The sequence below is a fragment of the Oryza sativa genome, chromosome 11, assembly GCF_034140825.1.
Source record: "Oryza sativa Japonica Group chromosome 11, ASM3414082v1".
Taxonomy (NCBI): Eukaryota; Viridiplantae; Streptophyta; class Magnoliopsida; order Poales; family Poaceae; genus Oryza; species Oryza sativa.
In genome coordinates this window covers 18,954,474-18,980,944 of record NC_089045.1, presented here as the reverse complement: position 1 = coordinate 18,980,944, position 26,471 = coordinate 18,954,474, and the positions used below count along the sequence as shown (strand labels likewise).

Genomic DNA, 26,471 nt, shown 5'->3' with positions numbered 1-26,471 from the left:
CCATCCGTTTCACAATGTAAGTCATTTTAGCATTTTTCATATTCATATTGATGTAAATGAATCTAGACATATATATATATATATATATATATATATATATATATATATATATATATATATCTATTTAGATTCATTAACATCAATATAAATATGAGAAATGCTAAAATGACTTATATTGTGAAACGGAGAAAGTACATTTTATTTTTATTACACGATATAATTCAAAATATCTACTGTGTATATGATTTTCCATGCATCTGATTAAAGATATGGGATGTGTTCGGAAAGCCACACTGGTTGTTTTATCTGCCGCTTGCGGCACTGTTGCCGTTGGCTGCGCCAAAGTCGCAGACCGCAGGTCTGTTCTCTATAGAACACCGTTGGCTTGCCTTCACTTGCAGCCTGGCAACGTGGACCGTGGTTGCCCCGATTTTTTTTTTAAGAAAAAAAAACAAGGTTAACGTCAATGTCAAAAGATCTCATTTTCAGTCCTTGCTGCAAGCGCCGCCACCAAGCGCAATTTCCAAGCACGCAACACAACTCATTTCACAAACATCAGAAAAAGTGCCAACATATGCTGAACAACTCCAAATCCACAGGTCAGCATCATCACCCATCATCTGGTGTTCCAAACATGTGGAAAGAAAAATCTCAGATGGAGACAATTAGTAGGTGTCGTCCAGCAACACCAGAGGCACTCCGAAGCTTCACCAAAATGACCAAAATGTGTGTCGCAGTCAGGGTACATGACATCCATCGCCGAGCTACACATAACGCCCGGTTGGCCTCTTCCAACATGGTGTCAACTCGAAACAAGCTCTAACATCATTCACTGGGTCCAAATAAAAGGGGGAGCCAGTGACCGGTGTTTTCGTAGGGTTTAGATCGGCGACCGAGATAAAAGTACAATCGCGGATAAATGGAGAACATAGGTCCAAATGAACATCCAGCACCACCACTAAAAAAAAAAAAGTAAGCTAGTGCGATGTTCGCATAAGGTTTTCCTGCTTAAGTTTCTCCAAGCTCACATAGTGACTGGGGGTCCCAGCTTAGCCACCTGCAAAATTATGGACACGAGTCAGAGGGAAAGCAATATTATGCACAAAAACCCCACTTGTCATCCGTTGCAGCTCAGTAATCATATGTTTATCTAGTTAGCATGGACATAAAAGAGAGCAGTATTGCAACAGAAAGGTTGTATCATGGACACCAGAACAATGTTGAAAACTGATGGGCGAGCTCTATCAACAGTACAGCGTGCATCATAAGTACTGGTACCATAATCTTCTATCAGACAGCAAGCAAATATTGAAACATGAAAAGCGTCAGTACGAGTATAAATGCTAGAGGAATACCAAATTATATTGCCATTTTCATTTCAATCTTCTGGTGAGGATCATAACCGACCAGCTTGAAGTCTGATGCCACGAAAGAATCTATATCCTTCTTCAAAGGGTTAATCTTCAAAACCTGCACATAGTATTCATATAATTAAACGGATTTATAGACATCACCATTGATAAGTAAGGTGAATCATCACAAAACTCAGGAGTGCTGTTTCATATCTGAATGTTCCATGCTTTTGAATGAAATAAATTTAAATTATTGAGTTGCTTACTGGAAATGGTTTAGGTAGCTTCTGGATTTGCTCCTCCAGAGCTCGCACATGTGTTCTATAGACATGGGCATCACCAATAACATGGACAAACTCTCCAGGAGAAAGACCTGAATTTAGACAAACGATTGATATGCCTCAGGAGTCATGTCAGAATGGAAAAGGATGTTCAGCATCTTCAAATTAATGATGGTACTGTTCCATAATGGAGATATTTCTAACTACTGATTAACTGAAAAGTACTGTATGAACTGAAGGGCATTAATTTCTTGCATCAAATAAATGTTCCCATAATACATTCTAGATAATCACAAGGCACAGCCAATTTATTTTACAGTACAGGAAACAGCATGGTTCATGAAGATTTATGTGTAACTGCATAAAAAAAGAAGAGTAAAGTACACGGCCGGTCCTTAAAGTTGGAGCGAGGTGTCACTTAGGTCCATGATCTAGGAAAATCGTCATTCGGGTCCGCGATCTTGTTTAAGTGAATCATTTAGGTCCAAAGCGCCTCTGACTGGGTTGACTGGCTTACGTGGCCGTCCATGGTGGCAGTATATTTGCATTTTAGCCCCCCCATCTTGGCTTCCCCTTGTCTCTATCTCATTTCTCTATCTCCACATGCTGCTAGCTACTGACCATCACCCGTGCATGCATGAGCCATGCATGGGGCGGCGGGCAAGCAGCTCGCACCACCTTACCAAGAACCGTCGCCGCCATTGTTGCTACCGTTGCCAAGATGTGGGGGGGCTAAAATGCAAATATGCTGCCACCGTGGACGGCCACGTAAGCCAGTCAACCCGGTCAGAGACGCTTTGGACCTAAATGATTCACTTAAATAAGATCGCGGACCCGAATGACGATTTTCCTAGATCATGGATCTAAGTGACACCTCGCTCCAACTTTAAGGACCGGCAATGTATTTTACTCAAAAAAGAATAATGGGAAGTCCTCGGAGAAATGTTTCCTGGCACTTTTTCTGAGTGACAGAATTTTAGCAAATTGTCATTCAATACAACATCAACAACAAACAGTCTTACGCTGAACAATACATCAATAAGGTTAGACCTTTGGGATTATCCAGTCACATAGCAGGGTAGAAGATAACATACCGCAAACATGAGCAATCATGTATGTCAGAAGAGAATATGATGCAATGTTGAATGGAACACCAAGTCCCATATCAGCAGAGCGTTGATACATCTGGCACGATAGCTCCCCGCTCTCAACATAAAACTGGAAGAAGAAAATTATTGTAAGCAAGAAACTATCTACAAGAAAATATTTGTATATCATTTTACTGTAATTCTACACATGGAGAGAGAGAGAGAGAGAAAGGCTCCAAAGTTCAACTATGCAATGAGGATGCATTATATTATATTGTATTATATCAAGTAAAAGGTTCCAATAGCAAGACAATTATTCTCAAATTTTGTTAAAAAAAATAGAGGCACTATACTAACTTGTGCAAACATGTGGCAAGGAGGAAGGGCCATCTTCTTGAGATCTGAAGGATTCCACGCAGATAGGATAATTCGCCTATCGTCAGGATTATTCTTGATCTTGTCAATCACATCCATTAGCTGATCAAAGCCTTTACCAGTATAGTCAGCATGCATGTCGGTATATCTGTTACAAATAGTTAGTCCTTAGTCCTTAGAGACCTAGATGGACAGATAGATTGGTACATCGATAGGTATGTAGGGGCGAGAGAAAAACTTACTCAGCACCAAAGTGTCGCCATTGAAATCCATAAACTGGACCTAGATCACCTTCTTCCCTATGTGCTAAGCCAACACTAGAACACAGTAAAATTTTGCCAAATGGATCAGAGCACGAGAACCAAGAACAGCAATATCCATTGTTTCTCGACTAGTGTGGATCCAAGATAAATACCTGTCAAGATACTCTCTCGAAGCATTGCCATCCCAAATATGAATGCCTTTCTCTTGTAAAACCTGAAGGTAGAAAAATGTATCATTGTACCAAAGTGGTAAGCATGGGAGCTCATGTGAAGAAACTAAAATCTAACAATATTCACTTATGCCTCATCTGCTGCAATAGTTAATGGATACACCCAACATAACTGATGCAGAAAGTAGTTACATAACAGAAAAAGAAAAGAAAACTGTGATTTAAGTATGGTCAACGCTCAAAAAATTGAAAAGAAAAGTTTTCCACCCCACAGAAAATATTCATATATCTAGGGACAACATAAACTTCCATCAGGCTTTTGCCAAGCTTGTAATTGAGGCCCTTCTGAATAAATAGACCAGACTGCACAGGTAAATAAATATCGCACTGAATTTGAACAATCGGTCATATGAGATTTTCCTGGTGTAAAATTACTCTAAGATTGTTAGAGCTGCAAAATTACATGTTGGAGTTGCTATAGACAAGATAACATCATGGGCTTTATTTGTGCATGGACATATGATGAAAAAGAACACGAGGATCCAGTTTTAGGCTGATAAGCATTCATGGCTCGTCTGGATAAGTAATTTAAAGCATCGAGACAGTATATAGATTGCGTATGGATATAACATTTCCAATGAAATATTAAATTTTAAGCAGAAGCACCTTTGCACTTGTCGAGCCACTGATGAACCACAGGAGTTCTTCAACAACACCCCTCCAAAATACCTTCTGTTAAAGAGCATCATGTTATTATATTTCAATAATAAAGAAAAGGAAACCCAACACTCACATTATACAGCTTAAGAGGGGCTAGTTTCTACATATACATTTTTCAAGAAGTTGCGTTACAAAATTGTACTATGCTTCTACAAAATGTGGCACTAAATCTCCAAATCATATACGAACATCAGTAAAATAGACTGGTAGGGAAAAAAAAGAAGGCAGTAACCCAGGACACAATGATACAATTAATAGTATGATCCGGAGGTGTGGAAACTCAGTAGAAAATGAATATTTTTTTTCTCCCATGTACAGAAGAATGTCCCAATTTTTTTCTACTGTGTACAGAAGAATGTCCCAAGTTACAAGTATGAACTCAGCACCAACATCACACTGAGCATCTTATTTTTGCCTTAGTAAAGATGATAGCCAGTTACAAAGACTGTACTATTCAGACCATGCAACAATTAGCTATTTAGTTACAAATAATAGGCAAAGAAAAGGGCATGTGTGATGAAAAAAGATTGAAAGTAAACCAATAAGACACAATAGCAGCCAATTTGACATGTATTGAAAACTAATTGGTCTGAAGCACTATGAAGATATCCAAACCAGAGAAACATAAGTTTCATAACCACATTTCCCCCCGCATGCTTCTTTTCTGTTAAATCCATCTTTTTATTTAAGGAAAACCCATTTCTCATTTCCACAGAATTGTTTGTTCATCATTATCAAAATAAATCAATTAGATGCAAACTGATGTGCTTTAGTGCAAAACATGCATACCTTTGTTGTCAACAATGGGAAGCTATTCCTTAAGTTGAACCGCATCTGATGAGCAAAAGAAAGACATGTTATATTTTCTGTTTATTCAAGTTAAAGACAGGTTATTTCTGGTTATTCAAATTAATTATTCACAACATTAAAGAGAAAATACCTGACAACCAAATTTCGATAATGTCCCTGTTCCTGTTCTGTCATTTTTCTGAGCACCACTCCTTATAATATCTTCAACAAGATTGAGATAGTGATACTCCTCATGGCGGTCAAATATCAACTTAGGGAGAAAAGAGAAATTCTCGGTTTCAAATTTGTCACTCTTGATACCATCATTAGCTGATTCCTTGCCATTTGAGTCATGTGTTTCTGCCATTGTTTTTCTAACCCGAACATAGGTCACAAACGAATGCCTAATGTTGCTCTCTACCACAGGCAAAGATGAATACCATGGTTGGAACACCGATAAGTCAATCGGAGGAATAAAGGTGTCACACTCAATGCTTGACTGAATGTCAGTTAAATGGACTGCCTCACATGAAGGTCCATTAAGAGATTCCCTACAGTGAAATTTTACAGATAAAGGTGAATAGAGTTGAGGTGGAGTATACAGAAACAACACAATTTACATACTAGATGCTTTGGCAAAAGTTAACAGCTCACCTTAGTACTTGTCCACCCCCTATAACAAAAACTTTCTCAATGGATAAACAGTATGGAGTTGATGATAGTAGTTCCAATGCAGAGTTCATGCTTCCACAGATAACAACATTTTCGACTGTTGCAAACTCAAAACTACCAGACCTAGTCAATATGATGTTCAAACGGCCAGGCAATGGCCTAGCCTTAAGGGGTAAACTCTCCCATGTTTTCCTCCCCATTATAACAGCATTTTTCTTCACAGGATCAGCTGTAGTCACTGTAAGCTCCTTGAAAAATTTAAGGTCGCCAAGGAGCTTCCATGGCAAGACCCCATCCTTTCCAATGCCCATGTCGCGAGTAGCAGCAACAACTACCTGATAGTTCCTCTGAGGGCCATTCTGTGAAACACCATTGGAGAGAGTTGTAGCCATGGCTATCAGTCGGGTTTGAATAAAGCAGCAAGACCTTAGTTTTCTGCTGCCCTCCAGAGATTGAGGTCTTCTGAATTGAGAAATGGGTGCACAGCTAATGCCCGAAAATCTTGCAACCTGAATTCCAGAAAGCAACATATTAGATGAAAATTCGCTCAGATATTAGAAAATAAATTAATTATAAAAAAAGGGTAAGCAGGCTTATAATCGCAGTGAGTGCTATAACTTATAAATGAACAGGCGTTAAGTTTTATAATAAAGAACTAAACAGAAATAAAAATAAATAAATAAGTAGAGAGGATCCCATGTCAAGGAAAATCATAAAAACAGAACTATGAAGCGATTTTCTCCTACAATTTTGTTCCAGAAATTATACATAGTACCCCTCTCTCAAGGCAAGTAACTGTACTTTAATGCAGGGAAAAGCATTGACAAGTAAATTTCTGTCCCTATAAAGAGTTTCGGTAGCAGTATATACTTGGCATGCATGTCGCGAAAATCTAGAGATGTATGCTCCTGCTCTGAACACCTCTGCAACTAACATCTGGATCCTGAGCTAAGAATAACAAAAATTACCATAGTTGATGACACTACTTAAGGAGCACAAAACATTGGACTGGTTAAAGTTATGAAGAGAGATAAAGCGAAGAGCAAGATGTGGTGTTACCCAAATGCCAGAACTAAACTATTGCCTGTACGAACTCTTTATGCTTTTTATCAAAAGCTGGGCGGCTGCCTTTTTCTAAAAAAAAAAAAAAAACTATTGCTAGTTTACTCTACTGGTGAAATACATGCAGTTGAGCCTCTCAGTGGATATTATCCTGTCATTCCAGCATAAGTGAACACATACTCTACTGGAATCAAAGATACAGTGAAGGAGTCTAATTTCATACAAAAGCCATTATCATAAATAAATATCTATAAGATTACCACTGCATTCTTAATGTAGAGATGCATGACCTTGCATAAATATATATATACTTCAAATGCACGAAAACATAACTTAGATATGCATGACCTTGCACCTAACACCTTTTATCCCCCTAACAATCTAACATCTGAACTAACGATAACACCTGCAATGGGTCGTTATCATCCCTTGAGCAATCGAACACGTATGAACAAGTAAAATTGTTCGCTGAAGCAAGGCAAACGCTCTGAAATCCGAAGTGCACGGATTTCTACGTTCTACTCCAGTAGTATAAAGTGATTACGGACAAGGGAAAGCTAAGAAATTATCCTACATTTTCCCACAATGATAAATCCCCGCCACTGCCACTCCACAACAAGCTTCACCATTAATCGGTACATGTGAGTTCATCTGAACCCCCAAACCTCAATGAAATAAACGAACTGATATTAGCACCGCAACCACGCGCACGAAACCAAAAAAAAAAAAATCCGGAAGGGTTTATCTAACCAACCCAACTCAAAAGGCAATCCACGCCGCGCACGGCCTCACGAAGCGGCGGCGCCGCCGGAGGATTGAGAGGGAGGGCTAGGGGGGGGAGACGAGCGGCGTACCTTCGGTTGGATTCGAGCCGCCGAGATGGAATGGAGGCCGCGCGGATGAACCGAGACGGGGGTCGGGGGTCGGGGGTCGGGGGTTGGGGGGTGAGGAAGGAGAGGAAGAGAGGGAGGGTGGTGCTGGTGTCCGTCCCACGCCGTGCGCCTCCCGGCCGAGTTCGCCGGAGGGCGGCGGCGGCGGCGGCGGTGTCTCTCTCTCCTCCGCCGCTGCAGATCGGGAACTGAGACGGGGGAGAGTAGAGGTTAGTGTGAAAAGGGGGGTTTTCTTTCCTTTTTTTTTTGAGGGATTTTGTACGAATTGAAAGTAGTGAAGGAAGTAAGTAATACCTCTTATTGGGCCACGTCATCCAATAAACATAGGCCGTCCGATTTCGGATCCAGATGGTCTAGGCCGTAGGATCCTTTGATTGGATAAATATTTTAGTGATCCTTTACAAAACTTCTACTCCCTCCATCCCTAAATACTAAGAGAATCTATTCTGTAAGTTTATTTGAGTTCAATGGTTTGCCATCAACATTGTCATTTTCTATAATATACCGGCAACTTTATCAATCAATTGTTCTACAATACGTAATTGGGTTGGGACTTCTTTTCAAAAATACCCAAAATACCCTTATGGACATACAATGTTAATTATTGATTTATCTCATTTATGTGGCCTTCTTATATAACATGGAAATTTATATAAAAGTTTCAGGTTTTTTACATTTTTATTTTTTTTAAAAAAAATGTAACTTGTATGTGATATGATATATAAAATACTTCTTTATTGTTGTTTTTAATATAAATCATCTTTCATACACTACAGATATTTCTGTGCTATTATCTTTTGTATAAGCAAATTCTTTTGCATATACCACATAGAAATATTTTTTTTATAAAAACTAAATATACCAGGTCGCCAGTATATTATAAAAAGAGACAATGTCGATAGCAAATTGTTGAACTCGAATAAAGTCAGTGGTATAGAATATATTATCTTTTAAATATTTGACGCCGTTGACTTTTTAAATATGTCTGACGTTCGTCTTATTCAAAAAATTTAAGTAATTATTAATTATTTTCCTATCATTTGATTCATTATTAAATAAATATACTTTTATGTATACATATAGTTTTACATATACATATGTTAATTAGGGAGCTAGTGTTACCGTAGCTGCTGTAGCTGACTTATTTTTACCATGTTAATATCAAGGGATTCGTTTTGGTGGAGTTATGTTAATTAGGGAGCTAGTGTTACCGTAGCTGCTGTAGCTGACTTATTTTTACCATGTTAATCGCAGTGATGAAGATGCCTACCATGTCATGTCCATCCCAGCAAAGTTATATCATGTGCAAAATTATAGCTTCATCGGATGAGGAAAAAAATGAAAACAATAATGCAAAACAATGATACATTGATTGACACAGATTTATCATTTTCTACCATACTTGCAGAATTACAATGTTAAGAAAGTACACACGGTACACCCTATCCAAATGCAGCTGGATAACATGCAACAGTCTCTAAAAAGCACAAAGGAGTTGCCATTTGATGATTACACTATGTCTGATAATCCCATGAGGTAGCTCAAATTGTTCATTGTCAGATGGGTCACAGATGATCTTCTGTAGTTAGGCAGCAAGAGGGTGCCTGATGATCCCCCGCCCTTCGTCGAGGACGAAGTTGTTGTCCCTGAAGTGGGCGCTGGAGAAGAACGGTCTCAGGTCATAGATTTCGTACTCCTGGGCCTGCATCAGACAGATGTACCGGAATCAAGAGCGAAATCTGGATGACGAAGCATTTTTGCGCAATAAGCTTGGTTAGAAAGGCGTGTGGGTGAGGCGGAGATCTTGGCTCATACCTTGTTCTTCAGGTCCTCTACTTTAACCTCGATGTGAGTCAGGCGCGTCGTTGGTCCTGAAACGATTTCTTCGAAGTGCAGCACATCCTTGACCAGGGTGCGCAGAAGAAGCAAGAGCAGCTCATTGTAATCCTTCTTATAGGTCATGTATTTCCTGAAATTCTGTAGAGGCAGAAGAAACATACTTTAAAATTTGCAGAAATGGTGAGGAACTACAGTTACATTGGTGAAAACAAAGAAAGGAAGGGGCATAGGTTTGAGCTCGGAATGAGTTCAGCAAGTAATAGACCGCATAATGCAAGTAACATTTGCTAAAAAACTAAGGCAGCTTACAACAGTTCAAACTCATGCTAGGTATGCATCAGTTGGAAGATGATAGAATAGCAATACAACAGCAAAATCAAAATTTACCTTTTGAAGTGCTTTCTGTACACCAAACTTCTGAGTTGAAATAAATGAGTCAAGCAGGACGCGGATAGCCATGTCGACATCTTCCTGAGACACGTAGCTCCTCAAATGCATCCTTGCATGTGCCTCTGACATCCGAATAATGGATTCGATATGCCTTACGGCAATAGGGACTCCTTGACCATGCTGAAACAAGAAAATAGGTTGGATATCATGTTGGTTTCCAGTTTTCATAGGTATCAATATCCAATTCGGCAAGATATTTAAGTATTTGATAAGATGCATTTGATATGGACAAGAAACAAGGATATCTTACAGATGACTCACGACGAAGTTCTGCGTAAACATGGCTAATCTTGTCCAGGTCAGCATCATGAATTTTGGGAAACACGTTCAACTTGGCATAAGTTATGTACTTCTTCAGCATGTCTTGAGAAAGGATCTAAAAAATATAGGATTTTGTTAAAAACAATGAAATTTAGTAAAAAAATGTTTCTGTTGTGCGAAGTACAAAGGGTTCGTACATCTGGGTCAGCTTGTCTGGCAGCAGCCAATGGATCATCCTCAACATCAGTTGGAACCCTATCTTCAAGGTTAGCACCCTTGGGTTGAGATCTTGCATGACTATCTACAACAAACCTTGCAAGCATTTCATCTGTAAATGGGTCAACAATGTCCTGCATTTGCACCAGAAAAAATCAGTACAGATAGATACCAGGACTGCAAAAATATATTACACAGCAAAATCAGCTCCAAACCTTCACAACACAAAGGACATCAAAACGTGAAATAATTGGATCCGTCAGTTCAACATTCTGGGTGAATGTCTTCGATGAATCATATCTGCAATAACATGATAAAATTAAGTATATTGCTCAAAACAATTGTTTGAAAACATCCTGAGCAAGTAGATCACATCACCTTCCTCCTATTGGGTTTGCTGCAGCAATAACACTGCACCGAGCTTGAAGGGATGTGACAATTCCGGCCTTTGATATACTGATACTTTGTTGCTCCATGGCCTCATGAATACTCACCCTGAAACAATAAGAGAAAGATATCTTAGGGCAATAGAACATAAATGCTTAAAAGCACACATTATCCAAATGGTATTACACATACCTATCTTGATCGTTCATCTTATCAAATTCATCAATAAGGCATATGCCTCTATCAGCAAGCACTAGTGCACCACCCTCAAGTGTCCATTCCCGTGTTACTGGATCCTTGTGAACTGCTGCGGTGAGTCCAACAGCAGAAGCTCCTTTTCCAGTTGTGTACACTGCTCTGTGTCCAGTTTTCTCAACATACCTACAAAACAGTGAGTTAATTTTTTAGATAATGAAATATTGAGTTAATGGAGCAATAAAAAGAGAGATGATGAAACTGATTGCCTATTCCTTACTTGAGAAATTGGGATTTTGCAGTGCCTGGATCACCTAAGAGGAGTACATTGATATCTCCTCTCAAGCGATGCTTTCCCTTGACATTCTTCTCTTGCCCCCCAAACATAGCTAGTGCAATGGCAGTCTTGATATCTTCATGACCATATATGGATGGTGCAATTGATTTGACAATCTGTAAACAATAAGTCATTTGTCAGACAATACTGATTAGCTTATTATAATTGAGTCAAGGGGCTTAAGGATTAAGCACAAACCCTTTCACCGATCCGTGGATCTTTTGCCAACTTCTCAATCTCCGCCTTGTCCTCATCAGTTAATTTGTAAGCAGAGAACAGATCCTGTTTTTTTGCCACATAGTTTGCCTCCACTACTGTGGCAAAAACTGGGAAACCATTCTTTGTATTCAAAGACAAGTCAAAATTGTTGGTGTATATCCCAGTGACCTCCTGAACATGGGCAGATAGTCAATTAGAACATGCTTTCTACAATAAGATGTAGAAATAAAAAAGGTACATGCAGAAGACTTACAATTTCCTCTCCTGGTCGAGCACAGTCAATCAAATCATTCAGAAGTATCACTTCCTTGTATCTTGGAAGCCTGCCAGCAGGAACAATTCCTGGGCTTTCCTGAAGAGTGAGTTTCTGGTAGTTCCTATATATGGTCTGTGAGACAAATAAATCAACTGTTATTAAAAGAGAACAGTTTGAATATTAGAACCAAAAACATGTTCATGCATTAAGACAGAGAAGAAAGCCCAAATGTATCAGAACTACCATCGTCCCAGGCAACTTACTTGCTCAACATTGATGGTGAATGGCCCTTTGGATTGGCACTCAGGGCAGGATCCAACCTTGACTTCAGTGTAAGAGTTCTGGAAGAAGGGGCCCAGGACAGTCCCACATTTGCTGCAGTCAAACTTGACCTGTTGTAGCTGAGGAAAAACACCTGATCTCCGAGTAACAACACCACCAATTCGAATCATTGTGTTCAGATGGATTTGCCTGAAATTTGGCAAGTAGCATATAAGCACAGACAATCAATCAATTTGACTTCTAAATACCATACTAAAGAAAGCATGTACTGACCTGATATTGCGTATTTGGTCGTAGACAGGAAGATTGGTTATTCGGACATAGATTTTTTGATGAATGTTCCTATAGTTCTTATGGAGATCAAAAACAACATTTTTGGCAACTTCCTCCATAACTTCTAGCACCGATTGAGGTGCATCAGCCAACCATATAGCAATGTTTGGATGTATATAAATAAATTGCTTGTAATCTATCTCTAAGCTGCATTTGTTAGCTGCAAAGAGGAGAGGAAACATTAGGTAAGCAAGCATTTCTTACAATGCCAACAAATGTGGCCTTTTTTCATGCAAAAAGGAAAAGAGAATCATACCTAGAACCATCTCATTGATTAGTCGAACATACTCAAACTCTCCTTGTTCATTCTTTGGGTTTACATATGTTAGAAGGAATTCTTTGAACTTCTTTGCGATAAAGCGGCGGACTTCATCTCTTGTGACCCACTCTCTAAGAGTTCCTTGTACACGGTACATGTTCATCTCATCTTCTTCATCAAATTCATCCTGCATATAAAATATGCTCAGCAAATAGGACGGCGACCAATTGGAAAATCTAAAGGAACTTAAGGTAATTTTAGTTCAAACATCAATACCTCATATGGATCATCATCAGTCTGGTCAGTCATAGGTACATCCCCTCCAGAATACATTCCACGCTGAGATCTTCCAGGTGAACTAGGCGTGGCACCATCACCGTCATCATCACTTCTTGGTGTTCTTGGTTCCCTTGGTGGTCTAAAATTAGCTCTGTGCCTTTTAGGACGCCTGAAGCTCATATCCTCATCTGTGTCTGCACCATAAAAGAAACACTATCTTCAACTTACAATTACCAAGACCAACTGACCAGAAAGAATATCTCATAGAAAGAATAAACAAGTTTCAAGCAAACTAATTTTAGTAAATATAGAAAGGATTACTACTGCAAGTTCACAACCATACCACAATGTCAAACTCAGATAATATATTCAGTAATGTGATGCTCCATATTGAATATTTAAGAAAAAATCATCACTGAAGTCCAAAACTCAAAATTCACAACCACACTACGGGTTGAATCAGACTTAAAAGAAGCAAATGCAAATGGAGTATACAACCTCAGTTACATATAGTTGACCCAAGAAGCATTAAAACATAGCATTCGACTAAAGCTAACCATATCAAATTAACATATCTCAAATTCTCAAGTAACAAGAATATAAAGTACAACAGCAGAAAGGTGGGGTTCAGTTCTAATATCTCATGGAAATGCAATTTTTCACAATGCCATTACCTTGATCATGTAGCATCCGTGGCAATTTCCTATCAGGTGCTGCACCAGTCCTCACATCCCTTGCATCAAGTTCTGCTTCAGCAGCCCTTCTATCTGCCATGATCTCATCCAGGTTCCTTTCATCCTCTATCGAGTCATCTAACCCAACCGATTCATACTGGTCCTGCTCATCCATCCTCCGGTAATCACTATAAAAGGAGGGAAAAGATGCAATATGTTAATCAAAACTGTGGAATTTAACAATAACTTGCAACATCTGACGAGTTTGCATTGACTTGAGAGTTTTATAATGTTTCATGGATTTATAAAGACAGGTAGTCCCTTTGTACTGAACTGCTAAAAGAAACTGTGTAGCAAGAGGACCGTTAATTCAAACAATATCAATTAGGCAAATTAACAGCCAAATGTATTGTATCCGTTTATTGTGCCAACTACATAACTTAACAGAATAAGCATCAAGGCAACAGGCGAAGTGATCAACAAATCCCTCAACTAATTTACACATGTAAACCAAAATTAACAAACCTATAGGTAATTAAACAGAGCAAGAGATTATCTAATCAAAATGAAAGAACTTCGTGGACATTTCACTGTGACAGAACACAGTAGGCTAAGAGTTGTTTGCTTCTACACCATCGAAGTATCTGTAGCACCACTACAGTAAAAAATCGTACTTAAAATTCTTTGACCAAAAAGTACACAATTTAGTCAAGTAATTGGTCAATCCCTCTTATATGAGCCAGTCAACGGCCAAATTTGCCAATCCCTAAAGCAAATATTTAACATAAACACTAAAACTTCTAATTCTCCCACTAAGCCACAAAAACAAACTTCTAATCAAACCAGATCTCACTTGTCAACCGAACTAGAATGAACATCAGATCTGGGAATTCTCGCTTACTCGAGGTAGTTGTCGTTGAAGAGGTCCTCCCCGTCCTCCTCCTCCTCGGCGGCGACGACGCCGTCGTCCTCGGGGAGCACGTTGGGGTCGACCTCCGCCTCCTCCGCGCCAACCACGTCGTCGTCGTCGTCGTCCGAGTAGGAGGACGGGTCGGTGGCGCCGCGGCTGGTGGTGGTGTTCGGCGGCAGCCTGTCTGTGCTGAACCCCGGCGACCCCGGCGTCGACGGCGCGTTGTTCTCCGAGTCATCCTACCCAAAAAAGAAAAAAAAACACGGCGAGGCGTCAGATCCGGCCGCCGCCGCCGCGCTGAAGGAAGAGGAAGGGGAGCTTACCATCTCGGCGGGGGAGCGGGAGAAGGTTCTGGAAGGTTCGGGGGAGTGGAAGCGGGGGGGAGTAAGGTGGGGAGGAGTGGCTGCTAGGGTTGGGGGAGGAGGAGGAGGTGGGGTTAAGAGGGAGGCGGCGCGGGGGGCGAAATGGCGGGAAAAATTGGCGCCAACGAGCAACGGTTTCCCGCGCAGAGGAGGTGGGGGTGGCAGGCGAGGTGGGCCCTGGTGAGTTCGGGGGGGAAGCCCAAAACTGGATGGAAATGTCTTTGGGCCTCGGCCCGGCCCATTTACGTTAGTCTGGCCCAGTTCAATGGACTCGCGTTGTGGTTGGGAGTGGTTTGGAATAAGTTCACCGGAGATCCCTCAACTTAACCATAAAACCAGAAATCTTTACCCCTAAACTATACAAAACTGTCTAATTTAGGTCCCAAGGCAGTATTGATGACTGGTAGGTGGGGCCCACATGTCAGTTACGTTGCCGCACGCCGCCGCGGCCTCCCCTGCTCCCACCGCGCGCTGATGCCGTCACCGCCGCTCCCACCTCGAGTCGACGCCTCTGCCGCTCCCGCCGTCGCGGCCCGCCACGCGCTGCCACGGCCACCGCTGCTCCCGCCGCGGGCCGACTCCTCCCCGCTCCTACCGTCACCCATGTTCCCCGTCGTCGCCGAGGCCACTGCTGCTCCGACCGCACGTTGCCACGGCCGCCGTTCCCCTCCCCCCCCCAGGGCCGCCGCTCCCACCACGCGCCGCCACGACCGCCGCTGCTCCCACCGCATGCCGATGCCATCGCTGCCGCTCCCACTTTTGCCCATTCTCCCCGCTGTTACAGAGGCAAAAAAGGTAGGAGCACAGTGAGAAATTTGTGTCGGCGAGATCCTCCAACGCGGCGCTTATTGCCGGGTTGCTCAAGATGTTCTCCGTTTCCTGCAGCAGCGACAGTATATCGCTCACTCTCATCACTCGCCTTCTGATCTGGAGGCAGTCCTACTTGTTTCTCTAAACCGTCCCCACCGCATGCTTGATCTTCAGAGCCATCTCCGTGATATGCTTCACGCTACTCACTGGATCCACCATCTTAATTCTCAAACACAACAGAATCAATCGTTTATAGACAAGTAGTTATATATATATATATATATATATATATATATATATATATATATATATATATATATATATATATATATATATATATATATATATATATATATATATATATATATATATATAAATTGTGAGGCAGCAGCCACGTTGGATTAGAACTCCGACGAGGAGCTCTCCGTCTCCGGAGGCGGCGGCTAGTGAAGCTTATTGAAGTATTCTTCTCCGTCGCCGACTACCTCGTCGGCCGCTCGCCCGCCACTTGCCGCCGCCGCACTGCTCCGGCCGCGCCCGGAGCCGGCGCTCGCCCACCGCCACAGCCGCGCTCGACCGTTGACACCGCCTGCTCCGGCTGCGCGCTGCCCGCGCCCGGAGCCGGTGCAGCTCCCGCCTCCGGATGGGGAGAGGCGACGCCGGCCGCCGCTCCTGCCGTTGCGGCCTCACGGGCGGTCGCGCCGGCCGCCTCTTTCCCCTTCTCTGGCGTCGGCCGCCTCCTCTCTCCCCTCTCCTGCTTCTTCCCAGCGCGCCGCCGTCGGCCGCCATTTGCTCGCCTGCGCATGCGAACCGAGAAGTTGAGAAGAGCAGAGAAAAAGAAAAGAAAAAAGAGATGTGGGGCCACATCATTTTCTCTCACTGACGTATGGGCCCCCACATATTTATTTTATTATTTTTACTGACAAGGATACCACGTCATCAAAACCAGCCATCTATACTGCCTTAGGACCCAAATTAGACGGTTTTGTATAGTTTAAGGGTAAAGATTTCTGGTTTTATGGTTAAAGGACCTTAAAAAATCTCGCTGTTAAATTGAGGGACCTCTAGTGAACTTATTTCGAGTGGTTTCGATTATGAGATCCAAAAGTTTATTTGAATTTATTGGAATTTTGTTTTGGGATTACTTTTGGAGGTTTTCTTTCCCGTCGTTTTTGTTATCTGGCTCCATTTTAAAGATCATTGAAAAGATAAATGAAATATCCACATAAAATTATTTTTGGAAACATATGAAAGTACTCCTTTTTTCAAAATATAAGTCGCTTTGATTTTTTTAAGTCAATTTTTTTAGAAAGTTTGACAAAATTTATAGAAAAATATAGCAACAACTGTAGCACCAAATTATTTTCATTATATCTAACATTGAACATATTTTGATAATTTATTTGTTTTGTGTTGAAAATATTGTTATATTTTTCTACAAACTTAATCAAATCTAAAAAAGTTTGATTTATAAAAAAGTTAAAACGGGAAACATAGGTAGTTATCTTTTATTAACTATTCTAAAAATTCAGTAAATATTATTTCTAACTATATTTTAAAGCATTGTTGGTAAATCCCTTTCAAAAAAGAAGGGAATTTAAATAGAATTTATTCCACAGCTGCCAAATTCATCCTCTTCAGTACTCCCAGTTTGAACCTTTCTCATGGAGATAAACCCGAATAAATTCACTTGTGCACGACATCAAAACTTGTCTCTGAATACGACAAGAGAAAAATACAAAAAAAAAAATCAGATGCTATGCCATCACGAAATATGCCGTTCACGACTCACCTGGCCGCCCCGTGACCCCGACCTCCTCTCACAGCTACGCCATGAACGCCTTACCCGCATGAGATCCCCTCACTGACATGTGGGACCCACAACGATCACTGGCCCTACCTGCTGATACACGTGTTAGCGAGCTCGCTCACACACCAGTGAGAAAAAGGACTAGTACTAGTAACAATTATTCTCTGCTTTCCGCGATTCCCTCCAAACACGTCACTGACATGCCGGTCCCACATAAAAAAATTAGTTAATCAGAATCGCGCGATTAATTAGGAGGCACTAATCGAGCCGCCCTACTGCTACTCTCACTCTTCCTACTACAAAAAACCAAACCATCACCACAAAAAGCATCAAGGCGAGCTCGAATCCCGGCGGCGGCGGCGGAGGAGAGCCATGGCGTGCTGCGGCGGCGGAAGGGGGGAGGGGGCGGCGGCGACGGAGTCGGAGGCGTACCTGGAGGGAGAGGCGGTGAGGGAGGCGCGGGAGCTGGTGGCGGAGCTGTGCCGCCACTTCTACGGCCAAGGGTGGGTCACCGGAACGGGGGGCAGCATCACCGTCAAGGCCAACGACCCGGCGCTCCCCCTCGCCGATCAGCTCATCGTCATGTCCCCCTCCGGTATCCTCCTCCTCCTCCGCCTTCCTCAGCCTCACACCCTCCCTCCACCTGTTCGATGAATTGCCACGGCGGCAGGGGATGTTATTCCGGGATCGACGAGGGTGGGTGGGTGGGTGGGTAGGAACGTAGTCTGCTGCGTGGAGTTCGGTTAAATTAACAATTTCGATGGCATTGACTTGCCTGTGTCTCATCACTCTTGTGCTGCTACTACGTATCTAGAGCAGTCGAGCTTTGTATTGTTTAATTTGGTTTACTCATGCGTTGTGTTGCTCTGTGGCAATACAAAGTGGAGTCAGGAACAGGAAGGACCACCTCTCTCCTGTACTATCTTGCACTGCTCTGCTCCTGCTGGACGAACTGACTGATGTGATTTTGCATATGGGGATTGCTCGTTGGCATGCACAGTTGAAGATTGTGCTCTGCTGCTCATGTTAGTTATTGTGATCTGTATTAACGTACAAGATTGTGGGGGTGTAAGGCCCTGTTTCTTTCAGCTTGGGATTATTATAATCCAGATTATTGGGAGTAAGCTGAAAGAAACAGACAACTTATTGAAGTAGCTTATTATAATCTGAAGCCCAGCTTATTATAATCTGATAAGCTCATTTAGGTGAGCTTTTTCCAGATTATTGGGTAAAAAATTACCCACCATGCCACCCCACTCCCTCTTTAGATTTGCAAACCCAATAATCTAGGCTCTATTAATCTAGGAAAGAAACAACTAACCGCTTATTCTACTACAGATTATAACAATCTAGCTTATAGTAATCTAACTCAATAATCTAGATTATAATAATCTTAAGCTGAAAGAAACAGGGCCTAAGTATCAGATAAGCTTAGTTGGGTGTTGATTTGGGCTTGTTACTAAAAAAATTGGAACTACGGTTGCTTTATTATTCTTATGTAGGCTGCTTGTCCAGACAGTTGGAATAGACTTAAGCATTTAGGAGGCTAGGTGCTTATTTCATATTGATATGGCCCACCCCTCGTATGTTTGACTGATTGCAGTTTTTGTGAAATGGCTCAGCAAGCACTGCAGTAGCGGTTGAACACTGTGGTCAACTTTATTTATCCGAGTGTGGTTAATAGTCTGGAACGTTCTCAGATATTTCACTGTTAAGTCAGAAACTGGCCAAGAAGAATTAACAGTTTGAATTATGGGAGCTGGAAAACCAAGTGATTTCTGTACAAAGTCAGACTAGAATAAAACATGCAATAATAATTGTACACTACTAAGGAAAAAAAATTCTTGTTATGTTAATAATTTCTATGACAAAGATAAGTTGCTAAGGAGCCAAGATCAATTTTATTTACAAACTAGTAACTTAAAATATTTCTAGCTTTCAAGTGTGAACTATTATGCTTATTAGCTTATGTCTCAATGCAGTTGAGCATCAGTGCATGATGCATGTGAAGTGTTACTATTACAGTTTTTACTTTAAAAATACTTGTGTAAACCTGTGCGTAGTTGTAATGTCCAGTATTGGACCACCTTGAGCATTTCATTATCTAGGCCTGCTATAAAGATACAATGTTATCCTCTTTTGATGAAAACATGATTTTGCAATTTTGGACATGCCTATTGATGTGGAAAGAGGTTTGTCTAGCGCCACAAATCAATCATGGGGATGAAACAAAGCTGAAAACCTGAATCACTAAACAGAACGTGATTTTCTACCAGTCGACCATAACTTCTGTGAGCACTAAGGTTGCGATTTGAACCAAAAGAAACGATATAAGAAATTTTAATCACATTCTCAGGTGTGCAGAAGGAGAGGATGGTGGCAGAGGACATGTATGTGCTGTCAGCAGATGGGAAGGTGCTCTCCTCACCTGTATCAAAGCCATGGCCAAACAAGCCTCCAAAATGTACTGACTGTGCTCCTCTGTTCATGAAGGTTATCAGTGCTATCCTTTGCTTAATTTGTCCGCTTCAACTTGTTTTAGTCTAAATTGTCTAATTTTCATTGGTATTTTGCAGGCTTATCTGATGAGAGGAGCTGGGGCTGTTATTCATAGCCATGGGATGGAAACTTGCATTGCAACCATGCTTGATCCTGGTGCAAAAGAGTTTAGGGTGAACCCACTTGTCTCTTTTCCCCATGAATCTTAGCTAATGTTCCAGTTCTGCTTTATATTTCTCATGAAGTTAGCTGTGATGTTTACAAAAATGTGGTAGTACTAAGAAAATACACCATTTCTCATGTAGTGTACCACATTATGGACATTTTTCTGTCTGATCTAATGTGTCAAATTGAAAAATGGATAATTGTTCATATTTTTAGATTTCCGCTTACTTTTCCATTACAAGAACTTCCATGGTATTAACAATTAAGTGCTAACCTTCTAGATGATGCACTATTCAATAAATTGGAGATTATGTTTGCTCCATTTGTTTTTCATTTCATGGCAGACATTATTACATATGTACTAAAAAGAGTGGTGAACATTTTTTAAAAGATTTGATCGATTATTGATTTCACACAGACATGCATCAGCTATCAGGACCAGTTGGAATAATGTCATACATATTTTCTAAATTTGGTACACTGTTGATTCCAATATTTAGAGAAGTGCACGATGCATACATTGGTCGGGATGTCATGATACTAGAATGTACTCCCTCTGTCCCTAAATATAAGGGATTTTGGTTGGATGTGACACATTCTAGTACAACGAATCTGGACATAAAGCCTGTCCAGATTCGTTGTACTAGGATAAGTCACATCCAACCAAAATCCCTTATATTTAGGGACAGAGAGAGTATTAAATTTAAACATGAAGTTTACCATCCCCACATATTGCTTAGCATATCCAAGACATCAGTGCTATTCCAACACTATTCTATTGGCTAATTAATTCGAAAGCAAACTCAGAAAAATCCAAAATATCATATGTATCCACTATTTCAATAAGGTTGGTAATTTGTTCATTGTGTTTGTAGTAGGCAAAGCTAATAGCAGAAACTATTTGCTGTTTGCATATGGCCAGGGTTTTCAGTCAGTAGAACTTATGATAGTCATAGTATTATCTCATTTGATTGATTTTTTTTAGTCGTAGATCCACCTCTAAAGTGACTGTGATATGGAAATCTTTATTTGACCATATACTGCTATTCTATCTTACAGATGACACATATGGAAATGATTAAAGGAATTAAAGGCCATGGTTACCGTGACGAATTGGTGGTTCCTATAATTGAGAACACTCCTTATGAGTATGAGCTCACTGACTCACTGGCTGAGGCGGTATGTTACTATTGTCCTTCTTTGGAGTTTCAGTTTCTCAATCTTCGCAAAAAAACAAATATTATATTTGTAGTCTGTTGTTCTCATAACTTCGTGTGGATAAAATAGATATTGTTCTAACAACGGGATTGGCCAACCTGTAGGCAATGAAGCAATCGTTACAACCATCTCGTTCATCTGTCATTTAGGATTTAACTTACAAAACTTATTAAATTGATGTTGATTATGAGGAGGTTATTCTCAATATTACCTCCATTCTCAATATGTCATTTTGGATTATGTACATTACTGCAGTCAAACCTTTAAACTTAAGCTTACTACTATGCGCAAAACAATGTAAGCTCGTCACTCATAGAAATGATATTAACAGATATATAATTTTTATATACAATTGAAAAGTAGTGATCAAAACTGTGTATTGGAGACTATGTTAATGACCAAAACAACAAATAACAAAGAACAAATAGAATATTTTGGATGGATCTAGAGAACTGATGTGAAAATATATAACAGATTGCAGCATACCCTAAGGCAACTGCAGTCCTTGTACGGAACCATGGAATTTATGTATGGGGTGATTCCTGGATCAATGCCAAGACACAGGTATGTTTTTCTAACCTCTCATTTTTACTTTGTTTATTTCTTCATTTTAGATTGTCAGCTCTTTCAACAATCAAATAGTAATCTCCTTACACTATGCCCTTGTTCATCAATATCTTCAAGACTACCTAGGTCGTGGGTATACATTAATTATATGACTATCTGTTAGATGCACTTCAATAATATTTATATCAAGCCTGCTATTTGATAATAGTTTTGTGATAAATATAAGGGTATATTGTGTTGGCGCTTTGGCGGTATATAAACTTGTTAGGTGGGTGCAATTTAGTACACAAACTTGTAAAATACTCATTATGGTGCATGAACTTATCTAGAGCGTGCGTGCTAGTCCAAAACTTGTGACTATTCATGTTGAGTTCGTCTGATTATAGAATGTCAGGCGCACACGTGAGGGTATGAGATATGTCGTATGTGTAAATAATTTAACCTTGTTCTTCATTTATTTCGTATCCATTGCATACTCCCTTTATGTATAATTAACATGACTTATTGTATGTTTGATTGACTATATGCATATTTACGTAACATCATATTGACATGTGAGCCTACATAACATCCTAATCAGTGCTCAACTTAGTGAAATTAGTTACAACATATTGTTTTGGCTCTAGTTTGCACGTATTAGACAAGTTTATGCACTGAAATGAGCGATTTACATATGCATGTACTAAATCGCATCCACCTTGTAAGTTCATGTACCAACTGTGCAATTTACTCTAAATATAACTGTGGTCATGCACACATTGTGAGGGATAATGGTTCCTGGACTTTATGCCATGACATATATTTACTTAATTGCTATGCCTGTGCTTTTCAGGCTGAATGCTATCATTACCTTTTTGATGCTGCCATCAAGCTCTATCAATTGGGTATTGATTGGACAACTCCTGAGCATGGTCCAATAAACAGTGCCAAAAGACCACGCAGTGTTCTAAGCTCTAGTATTCCAAATGGATGCCCTGATTCCAAATCATCAAAGGTCTGTTCTTTGTTCTGAGTATTTGCAAAATCTACCTTCTAAATGATTTTTTTAGATCTTATAGTGTACCGTTTTGCAGCAGTGAGTACTAGGTGTTATTGTTTGTGTACTTTCTTAACTTTGTGGTTGCTACATCTGGTCAACTCATCCATATAATATGTTTCTGGAATACAAATAGCTAACCTTTGTGTTCTCTTGCAGCATTGTGTTGTTCTTGACATTGAGGGAACAACTACTCCAATATCATTTGTGACTGATGTGATGTTTCCCTATGCCCGTGATAATGTGCGAAAGCATCTGACTTCAACATATAGTTCTGATGAAACCAAAGAGGACATCAAACTATTGCGCATCCAAGTAAGTTATGATAAATCAATTTTGCACATCCCATGAAGCTGTTGATCCTGTAAGGCTGCAAGCTTGTACCATCTAAGTATTTGTCGATGGTATTTAAGTCATACTATTTGATTAGCCCTGTGAAAATTATTTTGTTTTGAATTGTTAGATTTGATCTAAGTTACCATACCAATTTTGGTTCCTCAACTTCCTATTTGTGGACGTAGTTAACTGTTTTACCACCATGGTGGAAAGTGGCTGGAGTCCTCACCACCAGAACCATGAGTTTTACCACTAGGCCACGTGAATGTGCCCATCTCTGTTTTATGCAAGATATAACATATTAGCATTCATTATTCAGGTTGAAGAAGACCTGAAAAATGGAATTGTTGGGTCTGTTCCAATTCCACCTGACGATGCTGACAAAGAAGAGGTTATCAATGCATTAGTTGCTAATGTTGAATCGATGATTAAAGCAGACAGGAAGATTACGTCGTTGAAACAACTCCAGGTAGATTAGTCCACATTCTTTTTCGGTGCTGCAAGCATATTCCTGTTTCTTTGATGGATTTCAGCATTTTTAATGCAAATTCCAGGGCCACATATGGAGGACTGGTTTTGAAAGTAAAGAACTGCAAGGAGTTGTTTTCGATGATGTCCCCGAGGCGCTAAAGCACTGGCATGCTAGTGGCATGAAGGTATCTCTTTAGTCAAATTCGTGTGGAAGTGTGAACTTTAAACTTTTCATGGCTCCTAATATGTTTTCATGGTTTACTATAGTTATTACTAGCTGCCAACTTGGGTCAAGAACGTTGACCCTAGATAGTGCTAAACAATATCAATTTCAAATTTTTGAATCATCCATTGCAAAAAATACAAAAAAAGGTGTATTAGTATTAGATGACATGATAACAAATAATATACCTGCAAATAGGTCTACATATACTCAAGTGGCAGCCGGGAGGCGCAAAGGCTATTATTTGGCAATACGGCCTATGGTGATCTGCGACAATACCTCTGTGGTTTCTTTGACACCACAACCGGGTATGATTTCTTGTTCCATTTCTATTTCTCTGCATATACTGAAAAATGGTAGTGAAATTATGATTCCATCTCGCATAAACCGCAGTAACAAAAGAGAAACAAGGAGCTACTTTGAGATTTCGCAATCACTTGGGGTGGACAGTCCTGCTCAGATCTTATTTATCACCGATGTCTTCCAAGAAGCTGTTGCTGCAAAAAGTGCAGGTAATGACTAGTTCTGGTCAAATATTCATGGGAATGTTCATGCTTTTATTTGGTGGATAAGATGCTTTAGCTTTAACCAGTCGACCTCTCTGGGTGCCATTCCTAATCATGTGATCATTTCAAGCTATCATTCGTTTCCTTGGGTCAAGATTTCATATTATATTTTTCTTTCCCGACATTTTCTTTTTCAGGTTTTGAGGTAATAATCTCCATTCGCCCGGGAAATGCACCGCTCCCTGAGAATCATGGTTTCCGGACTATCAAGTCGTTTAGTGAGATCTGAAGAAGGTACGCAAAGACAATGTCAGGAGTGCTTTGATGGCGAGCTACCTAGCATATGTAAGAACAATGCAAATAATAAATGGAAAATCCGGAATGGTGGCAAAATAAATAAATTTGTAAATGTGGGCATATTGTTGCATTATTGTGCCATCCGTCGACGGTTTTGTAGCTCTTTTTTAGCAAAGAGGAATAATAAAATTGTTGTTGCGAAAGTTGTTACTTATTTTGTTTACTGTCTACTAACCCTACATTTCTGTTTGCAAACACCTGAAACCGACATCATGCATAGTACTGGAAAACAATTATTTCAGTAAATCCTGCTTCCAATGGTTGTAAAGGCGTTAAGGCGAGGTAAGATGGCCCTACACGCCTTAGAGCATCTCCAACAGTCTCTTTAAATCGGACGCCAAATATCTATTTAGTTAACTCTCCATTTAATTTGGCTAGTCAATTCATCCTTAGAGCATCTCCAACCATCTCTCCATTCATCCTCTCTATTCAGAGTCTATGACAGCGGGACCTACGCGTCAGCCTCTATACCACTTCTTTCTTCCTCACCTTGCTCCCCCTATTCCCTAAGCCTGTTTTTGCTTGCGGCAGATGTAGTTTGTGTGCAGCGACGGGCGGCGGTTGGCGGTGGCCGTGCACGGCGATGACGGGGCGGCAGTGGCCCTTCTTGTTTGCGCCTCTCGTTTTCTCTTTCAAGCAACTTCTTGTTTCTTTCTCTCTTCTCTTTCGAGCAATTGGGGATCTTGGTTTTGGGGGATTTTCGATGGGTTGAAGCAGGTGATGAAAGCAAGACAGGGACATCAACACCCTCTCTATATTTCAGAGATGGGAATGATCGACTGAAGTCATGAGCGGCGACGGCGAGACATTCCCAAGCTCCTCCCCACCCCTCTCCCTTTGCTGCGGCGGCGACGTCCACGCAATGGCGGACGGCAAGGGCAGGCGGCTGACTAACGGCGAGGGGAGGCGGTGACGTCCACGCGACGGTGGATGGCGAGGGTAGGTGGCTGACCGACGACGAGTGCAGGGAGCGTTGATTTTCTGCGAGATTGGGATGGAGCGGTGAAAAAGGGTGGGGCCCACCTTTGGCAAGCTGGGGTGGCTAGCTAGAGGCTGGCCAGATTTGGCCAGGGAGAGGCGTATTTTGGCCAGTTGGATAACTTGGAGAGGCAGTTAGAGAGGCTGTTGGAGGGCATTTTTTCCTACATTTGTTAAAATACGGCTTGGAGAGTGGTTTGGCAAGTCTGTTCGGAGGTAAGGCTTTGTTCGGAGGCACTTGCTCCTGCTACCGCAGCGACTGTGATAGTTTAAAACGGCTGTTAGCTACAGCCATTCACAACAGCTGTAGCCGCAGCCGCTATGGCAGCTAGCCCAGCCGAAAGCAGCCTATAATCGTAATAATATAATATGACAACAAAAATATAGTGTAATATAACTACATTTTAACAACACTTTATATACCTTGTTGCTGCAAATTGTTGAGCCCTGATAGTAGTACATACCCTCTCTGTTTCAAAATAAACTAATCTAGTATGGGATGTAACACATCCTAATACTATGAATTGTCTTTGAAAAACCTCCTATCCAGATTCATAGTATTATAACATGTTAC

General features: G+C 40.8%; 3 protein-coding genes across 4 annotated transcripts; 1 reads left to right on the top strand and 2 right to left on the bottom strand.

The window, feature by feature from the left end:
• Positions 1-637: 637 nt before the first annotated feature.
• LOC4350527 (bifunctional dihydrofolate reductase-thymidylate synthase) lies at positions 638-7,893 on the bottom strand. Of its 2 annotated transcripts, XM_066305489.1 has the most exons (13): positions 7,627-7,893; positions 6,581-6,653; positions 5,693-6,219; positions 5,190-5,589; positions 5,039-5,083; positions 4,196-4,261; positions 3,512-3,573; positions 3,339-3,413; positions 3,079-3,244; positions 2,728-2,851; positions 1,619-1,725; positions 1,356-1,470; positions 638-1,057 (listed from the first exon to the last, which is right to left on the bottom strand). In XM_066305489.1, the coding sequence occupies exons 2-12, from the start codon at positions 6,644-6,646 to the stop codon at positions 1,360-1,362; spliced, it is 1,749 nt and encodes a 582-aa protein (XP_066161586.1). In that variant the 5' UTR covers positions 6,647-6,653; positions 7,627-7,893; the 3' UTR covers positions 638-1,057; positions 1,356-1,359. The 2 variants fall into 2 exon arrangements, with proteins under 2 accessions (XP_066161586.1, XP_015615085.1); XM_015759599.3 differs by lacking the exon at positions 6,581-6,653.
• Positions 7,894-9,002: 1,109 nt separating this feature from the next.
• On the bottom strand, positions 9,003-14,968 carry LOC4350526 (DNA replication licensing factor MCM2-like). The gene is made up of 18 exons (NM_001423386.1): positions 14,883-14,968; positions 14,551-14,798; positions 13,650-13,837; positions 12,973-13,169; positions 12,694-12,883; positions 12,378-12,597; positions 12,086-12,293; positions 11,820-11,954; positions 11,546-11,737; positions 11,291-11,463; positions 11,008-11,196; positions 10,807-10,923; positions 10,644-10,728; positions 10,410-10,562; positions 10,202-10,327; positions 9,889-10,071; positions 9,478-9,639; positions 9,003-9,364 (listed from the first exon to the last, which is right to left on the bottom strand). The coding sequence occupies exons 1-18, from the start codon at positions 14,883-14,885 to the stop codon at positions 9,248-9,250; spliced, it is 2,886 nt and encodes a 961-aa protein (NP_001410315.1). The 5' UTR covers positions 14,886-14,968; the 3' UTR covers positions 9,003-9,247.
• A 2,853-nt stretch (positions 14,969-17,821) lies between these two features.
• On the top strand, positions 17,822-25,100 carry LOC4350524 (probable bifunctional methylthioribulose-1-phosphate dehydratase/enolase-phosphatase E1). Its single transcript, NM_001423380.1, has 12 exons — positions 17,822-18,136; positions 19,898-20,034; positions 20,118-20,213; positions 21,265-21,384; positions 21,898-21,987; positions 22,823-22,984; positions 23,186-23,341; positions 23,682-23,831; positions 23,917-24,018; positions 24,255-24,364; positions 24,450-24,568; positions 24,760-25,100. Exons 1-12 carry the CDS (start codon positions 17,914-17,916, stop codon positions 24,849-24,851), a joined length of 1,557 nt encoding a protein of 518 aa, NP_001410309.1. The 5' UTR covers positions 17,822-17,913; the 3' UTR covers positions 24,852-25,100.
• Positions 25,101-26,471: the final 1,371 nt, after the last annotated feature.